Source organism: Cucurbita maxima, unplaced genomic scaffold (assembly GCF_002738345.1).
Source record: "Cucurbita maxima cultivar Rimu unplaced genomic scaffold, Cmax_1.0 Cma_Scf00033, whole genome shotgun sequence".
Taxonomy (NCBI): Eukaryota; Viridiplantae; Streptophyta; class Magnoliopsida; order Cucurbitales; family Cucurbitaceae; genus Cucurbita; species Cucurbita maxima.
This window is the reverse complement of record NW_019272049.1, coordinates 2,509,943-2,518,478: the sequence shown is the minus strand read 5'-3', so window position 1 is coordinate 2,518,478 and position 8,536 is coordinate 2,509,943. Positions and strand designations below refer to the sequence as shown.

Below are 8,536 nucleotides of genomic sequence, written 5' to 3'. Positions count from 1 at the left end.
ATTTTTGAACGAAATTGTAAGGAACGTTAATATTTGAAATTTGATACATATGTTTAGTTAAAAAACCAACCTTAAATACCTTCATTTTTGGGCCATTTTCGAGCCATTTTCCATAGGTGTACTATTGACACTTTTTTTTCCCTTTTTGAAATGAAGGTCATGTGGTCGTTCAAAAAAATTATTTTCTCATTTTAGTAGTCAAGTTTATAAGACCTCACAATCTGAACCCTCTCGAGAAGACTCTAATGGAGACACTTTAATCATTATGTGAAAAAACTAAGTTACTTTAAATATTTTTCAACTAAATTACAAGAAACATTCAAATTTGATGAATTTGACACATGTTTAGGAAAAAAAAAAACAAACCTTAAATACTTTCATTATCGAGTCATTTTCAAGTCATTTTCTATAGGTGTACCAATGACACTTTTTTCCTTTTTGAAACGAGGGTCACTAAGTCGTTTAGAAAAACTGTTTCCTCATTTTAGTCTCTTACTAAATTCACTAGAGATTGTACTAAGAGTAAAATACGGAAGAAAAAACAATGTAGTCTGTTGTATAAGACCTTACAATTCGAACCCTCTTAAGAATACCCTAATTGAGACGCTTAAATCATTATCTGAACAAGCTATAATATTTTTGAACGAAATAGGAAGGAATGTTCAAATTGGATGAATTTGACATATTTGTTCAAGAAAAAAAACACAATTAAATAGTTTAGATTTTGGGCCATTTTCATGTAACCCTGAACCCCTAAGCTCTAAGCTCTAACCTCTAACTCCAAACTCCTAAAATCCTAAACCCTATATCTGAAACCCAAAACCCGAAACTCGAACCCAAAACCTCAAACCTCCAACCCTAAGCCCCTAAATCCGAAAGCTTCTACCATTAACCCTCCACCCTCCACCCTCCACCCTCATCCTTCAAATCACTAAGACCATGTATCTCCATCAGTGATTTTTATTATATTTAATAGTGAAAAGATTTGGTTGAACCACTTCTTTTTAAATATAATCCAGAAAAAGTAGCTAGAAATAAGACTTTATTTTTGTTACCAAAGGCATATGGCTAAAACTTTTAGAGTTAGTAAACACAATGATTTTATTTTTGTTACCAAGGTATTGAACTTGACTTATGGTTATAAGTGTAAAAGAGTTGGATTTGAGCGCAATCGGGTGACATTCAGCTTCAATTACCAAACTAGAAAGAGCGGACAACTAGGCATGAGGAGACTTATAATTTGGCCCATATATAAATTTTATATTAAAGACAAAATTAAAATTTTAAAGAAACCCTAATCTTCTTTCATCTTCTCCTATCTTTCCTTCATCCCAACCTTTCGCAGCTCTCTCTTTCCGCCCGTTCCAGCCTAAACTCCAACCTTCCTCTCCAAATTCGATTTATGAATATGACGTTTTCACCATAACCTAGAACCTTAAGAAAGAGATCCTCAAGCCGAAGAAATCAATTTCACTCATGGAAAATGACGCCATGGCTGCCGCTGTTGATTCCCTCATGGAAGCCGTGAAGGTGGAAGAACATTCGGAGGCATCGAAGACTGATGCACAATTGGAGAAAGGTTCATGTCAATTACCAGAACTTGGATCAGAATCAGAGCCTCAGAAAACTCAATTTCCGTTTCTCAAATTTTCATATATTGATGAACTTGGCAGCTTATCGAGTGCGATTCATGCATTCCAGTGCCGATTGAGCGAATTGCAGGACCATCTAGGTTCCATTCACAACGCCATAGATGCACGTTCGAAACGACTTATCTCCTCATCCAACTGTTTGCTGGATAATCATAGACAACTGCTATCGGTCGGTGATGGAAAAATTGCTCTACCTTACAATTCTTCTTCTGTCGTCGCAACCCTAAAAAGTGGACGAAATCCTGTTTCTTCGAGCAGCCATCTGTTGCGTAGTCCTAGAAACAATCTCCCTGAAACTAGTCGCGATTTCGGTAAAAATGACGGAAAAGAAGCCATGGATAAGCAACCAGAATCCTCCTCTCTCTCCGAGCTTGAGCATCTCTGCGAAACGATGTGCAGCCGTGGCCTACGCAAGTACATAGTTTCTCATCTCTCGGACCTCGATAGCCTCAGGCATGAAATTCCGCTTGCTCTAAAATTTGCTCCCAACCCGGCTCAACTCGTGTTCGATTGCATTGGCCGCTTTTACCTTCAGGGAAGAAAAGCCTACAGCAAGGATTCTCCTATGGTTCATGCTAGACAAGCCTCCGTCCTCATTTTAGAACTTTTTCTGATCTCTGGTTCAGCTGAGACTGAAAATGACAGAAGAATAAAAATTGAGCCCTCCTTGAAGGTGGAAGCTCATCGTGCTGCCATTGCCTGGAGAAAAAGAATTTTTAATGAAAGTGGTTCCTGTAAGGCTAGCGACATAGATGCCAGGGGTTTGCTTCTTTTTCTTGCGTCTTTTGGAATTCCTACTGTTTTTACAAATAATGATTTAAGGGATCTCTTGCGATCGAGTAATTCAAAGGGAATATCGAATGCCCTTCGCCGTTCGCATGGTCTTTGTACACGTATTCCTGGTATGCAATTCCAACTCGTCTGACTTTTCGAAAGAATACATGCTTTTCCCTTGTCGTCTATCTCTTAATGGATTAGTTTCATTGCTTTATTGCCTTGCTTAAAAATGGGAATTAGCTTCCATTTTTTAACTGTTTTACTGCGTGGTTCTTGTTTATATCTGATTTAACTTTTGTTCATAATGCTGCTATTGTGTCTATATGTTAGTTAGTATTAGACTAGTGTAAGGTATCTTTCTTACTTAAGATGTATTCTTTCAACAAAAGAGCCAAAAGCTAATACAAGATACCCCAACCTTTCGGGAGGATTGGGACTCCTACAACAAGTTTTTTCTTACAAAATGACCAGCTACCAAACAAAACCACCACAAAACCACCACAAAACCAATATACACAGGAATACAAAAGCACACAATACAAAGCCAAAATAACATGACCAACATTCTGTGTTTCCTCCTCCGTGATTACATTTCTACTCCTCCTAGCATGCATATGAACTATAGGAGGTCTAACATTACCCCCTGGTTTCAGTGTCACCTAGTCCCCAAGGTGAAACGCATGAAACTGTTGTTCCATGACTTCATACAATTTCCATGTGGCTTTTTAAGTTGGTAAATCCTTTCATTGCAATATTGCCAGAGCTTGCATTCTTTTGATACCCGTAAACCTCCCGGGGTTCTGTAATCCATTTGAACTTATCATTCAAAATAGGGGGTCTTTTCTAGACTGTGTGGGTTGTCCCTACTTCTTTCTTCAGTTTGGATATGTGAAAGACATAGTGGATAGACGTTGTTGGTGAGAGCAAACCTATAGGCAACTAACCCAATTCAAGATATAATGCGATAAGGACCAAAAATACTTGGGTGTCAGCTTCTCGTTGTGTTGTGTGGTGACTGAGTGTCGATGACAGGGCCTCAATTTCAGATACACCTTTGTGAATTTCATCTCAGTTCATTTACAATCTACTAATTTTTTCATGCAATTTTGGGCTGTATCAAGATGATTCTCAAGACTCATTGTGGGGCGACCATAAACAACGTGAAATGGTGTGATGCCAATCGAAATATGATAGGTAGTGCAGTACCAACATTTTGTCCACGACAATTGGTCAATCTACTTTTAGGGCTTTTCATTGTAGATGCACCATAAATAAGTCTCTAACACTTGTTAACCACCTCCATCTATTTGTCAAATTGAGGGTGGTAGGTCTTACTCCAATGGAGATGTGTCGTGAAAATGGAAGAGCTCAACCCAAAAATGGCTGAGAAATATGCGATCAAGATTAGATATAACAGAGCATGGAAACTCATGAAGTTGAGCTATTTCTCTGATAAAGGCACTAGCCACCCTTTTGTCAGTAAATGGGTGGGTCAGGGGACTAAAGTGCATATACTTGCTCAAGCGGTCAACCACCTCTGAAGTCATATTTCACCCTTCTGATTTTGGCTCTCCCTCAATAAAATTCATGCTTATGTCTTCCCTAATGGGTATGTTGCTTGTAGTGGTTGTAGCAGTCTTGCTAGATAAGTAGTCAAGATTTTGTTTTGTTGGCAAACTATGCATTTTTCCACATATTCCAAATGTTCCTCTTCATCCCAACCCAATACAATTTCCTGTCGATCTCTTCTATGTTCGTCAAAACTTGGAGTGACCTCCCAAGACAGAATCATGATATGCATGTAAAACAGCCCCAAGTAATCTTCCACATTGATCTATCGTTGTATTACTTCTGTTATAGTTACCAAACAAAGTTGTTTTTATCTCTGGACAAGGTTAGCTGGAGGTTCCTTTGGAAAGATAACAATGTCAAAGGTGGTTTCCATCGTCTTAAGTGGGAAAAGGTAAAAGTTTGACCTTGAAGGTGGCCTTTGAATTTTTGGCCTCAAGCTTTAAAAATCAAGCAATTTTAGTTAGGTTGATATGCTGTGAGTAAAGGGATAAATAATGGAGAAAGATCGTTGTTGCTAAACTTGGTGCCGTTGAGAGAGGATTAAAGTGATGAAAAATATTGTGTAAGCAAAAAGAAAAATTGGATAATGAGAGTGGAATCCAATGGTTAAATAAAATTCTAATTAAAGTAGAACAAAAATGGTGATTGAATCTTTAAGTTCACCCATATATAGGGACAAGAATCAACCTAATTAATGCTACAGACTTGCAAGTTAAAACCACATTAGAAGTAGAAACTCACAAAACTTAAAAAGAGAACTTTAAAGGCAAAGAACTGAAATGTTAGATCTAACTTTAAATAGGAAACATGAAACATTAAACTTCAAAAAATTAAATGTAAAAATGAAAGAACTCATAATTCAACAGTTGGCCACAAACATTGACTAAAAGTGCGTCCAAAAACCTTGTATTAATTTGTCCATAGAAACGTGGAAGCACATCTTTCCCCTAAATGAGCTCATACAGCAGATCACTCATGTTGGCAATGAATCCAGCACCTATTTTTTGAGAGATCTATGGATCAGTATTGAAACTTCAGAATTTTCTTACCCTCTTTATTTGCCTTTTCTAGCAAAAATGTGTCCACCATTCGGGAGATAGGGACAGTTGAAGGAAAACTCACCCAAAAAGGTCATTTTCTTTTCTTAGGGAGTATTGTTCCTGCTTGTAAACCCATGACATAGTTTGAAGAAGAACACCACAGTTTCCCATATTGCAAAGTTGGTGCTCCCTGTGCATAGGAAGAAATAGAACCACAAAGTCATCTATTTATTTCGTGTCCATTTGCTCTATTTATTTGTGTCCATTTGTTCTATTTATTTCGTACCCGTGACAAACTTCAGAAGAACACTGGATGCCCATCTCACCAAATTGGTGCTTACTATGCAAGGAAGAAGTCAAAACACAAAGTCATCTATTTATTTTGTGCCCATTTGCTCATCTTTTGGGATTGGATGCTACCCATGCGCAGCTGTTTCACTGCCTTATCAAAGGAGCCGCCACATGCACACAGCATGCTATCTTTTTCCCTTGAAGCACATCCTTTGATGAGAGAGGAAAACCCTTGAGCCCATCCATCATCAGGACATTGTTATGGTTCACTTGGAACAAAAAAAAGCAATCAAATGTTCAATGAAAAGAAGAAAACTTTTGATAGTTTGAATAGTTGTCTTTTTTGCCCTCTATTAGTATGAAAACTATCCTCAATTTCAGAGTTATTGCATGGTTTCTCTTTTCAGCTGGATGTTTTCTTTCTAAACCTTCCATGGATTAGGCATCGACTTTTTTCCTCATTAACATTTTGGAAGTCCATCCCTTCAGTTTTTGTTTCTTATAAAAAATTAAATTAGAATAAAAAAAAAATAGTTAACTTTAAATTGCATTTTCTCCACAATTAAGAATTCGAGTTTTAGGTATTTTATATGCTCATAAATGCATAAATAGTAATACTTGACAATTTCAATTTCCTTATTAGCTGTAAGTTGCTTGTTCAGCCTTGGAGTCTGATTGGCATATGTTTGTTTGCCACTGGGTTTAGATCAAATCCCATTCTCATTTGGCTGCTTGACTATTATATAACAGACATTATAAAGGGGATGGTGAAGAAGAGTATGAATGTTGAAGCTGTTGATATTATTCATGCTTTTGGTTTGGAGGATGTATTTCCACCACAGGAAATTCTGTTGTCATTTCTCCAAGAGTGTGATGAAACGTGGAAAAAAAGAATAAATGAAGTACGAGGTTCAACCATGCAGCTGGTATGGTCTCAATCTATGGGCATTAATTTAGCCTTTATTTAATTATAGTTCCTTCATTCATTCTTTTATTTTAGTTCTGTTCCAACACCATTTAGCTTGTTCCTTTCCTTATAGACATTACTTACCTATTGAGTTACTTGTTTTTGTCAGAGACGAGTGAGTGAAGAGAAATTGGGTTCTCTGAAATGTGTTCTAAAATGTTTGGAAGATCACAAGTTGGATCCTGTGAAGTCTCTTCCTGGATGGGAAATTCACGAAATGATAAAAAACTTGGAGAATGATATTGTGGAACTTGGGAAACGAATGGAAGATAATGCGAGTATGAAGAGAAAAACAGATGAAGCTTCCACACAGAAGTATCCAAGTCAGGAAACAAAGCGATCGCGGACGGTCGAAAGTAAAGGAGGATTTCCTGTTACATCTTATCCACCAGTCAATGGCTTGTTGGAACAAAATGCAGCAGCTACATTATTTGATGGTGCAGGTGTGGATCAGTTCGGTAATTACCAAATGTCTTTGTCTTTGAGTGGATCGAGTTTGGTTGAAACTGGAGTTTTACCCGCCGATATGGATATTAGTATCTCCAATGCTGGAATGGATAGCAGCAACGAAATGGGGCAAACTCGGGAGTTAGCTTTCAAAGATGTATCAGTAGGGCAAAGCTTTATTCAACAAGCTATGCCGACGACACTTGCGACAACCCCTACGCTGGCGCCACCCGTTGTGTCTCATTCAGCCGTAGAGGGGGGGTTCGTTGATCTGTATCATTTTGGTGATGCGGTTGTGTTAGAAAATGATGTACCCAAGAGCAGCAGTACTGAAACGAGCACTTTGCCTCACGTTCGACTGTCCAGTCATCCCCGTCCTCCCTACTTCTACAATTGACCCTTAATATCCCCGTCTCATAATATAACAGAAACTGCTGCTTCAACTTTTGGATAGGATTGTTGAAACACATTTTCTTGTATCAGCATCTGAGAAGGGATGAATGTTTGTCTTTTAGATTTACTATGTATTCGCTGATACAAAGTTCGTTACTCAACTTATGCATGTAAACTTTGCATTTTAGTGATATAACAAATCTTATTTTCTTAAATTGAGATACAACTTCAACAACAATCCAAAAGTCAATTTTTTTTTAATTGTTTGTATTATACTTCTCAAATTTTCGAGGTTGGTTTAAATTGTAGCAATTTTTTTTTTTTTTTTTTTTTTTTTTTTTTTTTTTTTTTTTTTTTTTTTTTTTTTTGTAGTTTGAAATATTTAGAAGCTTAAATATAACATTGGTCAAATTGAAAGTTTATAATGTGATGTAATAAATTAAGTGTATAGGTATATTTATTGTATATATATATTTAAAAAAAAAAATCCACATTTCTTTTAAGATTAAGATGGGTAAGAGGCTGATTGTTTCAAAAAGTTTAGGGCGGTTTCCTAAACTCACCCCTTCAATTAAGAAAGTGCCAAAAATCCATGTCAGGATCTATAAGACTATTAAAATTTGGAGTCCTTGCCAGAGAGGTTAAAGGATTGATTACAAAAGATATCTCATAATCATTATGTCAAGTTGGAGGCTATTTGGTACGAGTAGAACGTCGGAGTGGAACTGATGTATTAGGTGGGACAGGATTAGAATTAGTGGGTGAACCTGGATAAGGAATAGAAGGTGGAGGAGATGTCGAAATAAGAGGAAAATGGATGTTTGAGTAGGATGAATCATGGAAGGAGAAAACGGGAGTTGAAGAAGCTAATGTCAAAGTTTGTGAAGATGATGAAAAAGGAAAATCATCTTCACAAAATTTAACCTCACGACTGATAAAGAATTTGTGAGATTGTATGTCATACAACTTGTAACCTTTGTGACCATTAGGATATCCTATGAAAATGCACTCTCTCAAACATTAAGTGAAACCTGTGACTAAAAGAGAAGAGACCTGACTACATTTAGGATATGACGAGGCTTACATTCTATTGTTGTGGAGTATAGACACAAGTGCGTTGAACTTCAATGCCACAAGAAGTAAAAAATGGATGCAAAGATAGGAACTCATCACATTGTTTCATCGTACTATCTTGATAGTAATGTGAAATTGTGTTTGAATGGATTTAACAAATTTCATTAATAAATGACGTATTCCTGATTTATGTTGCATAAGAAAAACCAAGTCCATCAACTAAAATCATCAACAATGGTTAGAAAAAAATACAGACTAGAATGGGAAGGAATTTTATGAGATCCCCAATATCACAATGTAACCGACCAAGACAAAATGAGTTG

The 8,536-nt window shown here is 36.8% G+C and overlaps 1 protein-coding gene across 1 annotated transcript; it reads left to right on the top strand.

Annotated features, from left to right (window-relative positions):
- The first annotated feature begins 1,277 nt into the window (after positions 1-1,277).
- LOC111467142 (protein FRIGIDA) lies at positions 1,278-7,354 on the top strand. The gene is made up of 3 exons (XM_023111920.1): positions 1,278-2,554; positions 6,083-6,258; positions 6,409-7,354. Exons 1-3 carry the CDS (start codon positions 1,477-1,479, stop codon positions 7,141-7,143), a joined length of 1,989 nt encoding a protein of 662 aa, XP_022967688.1. The 5' UTR covers positions 1,278-1,476; the 3' UTR covers positions 7,144-7,354.
- Positions 7,355-8,536: the final 1,182 nt, after the last annotated feature.

Bases quoted from the DNA above. Each gene is read 5' to 3' on its own strand.
- LOC111467142 (XM_023111920.1), top strand. From the start codon at position 1,477: ATGGAAAATGACGCCATGGCTGCCGCTGTTGATTCCCTCATGGAAGCC. The intron at 2,555-6,082 runs GTATGCAATTCC...ATTATATAACAG, and splicing joins TCTTTGTACACGTATTCCTG to ACATTATAAAGGGGATGGTG. The intron at 6,259-6,408 runs GTATGGTCTCAA...TGTTTTTGTCAG, and splicing joins GAGGTTCAACCATGCAGCTG to AGACGAGTGAGTGAAGAGAA.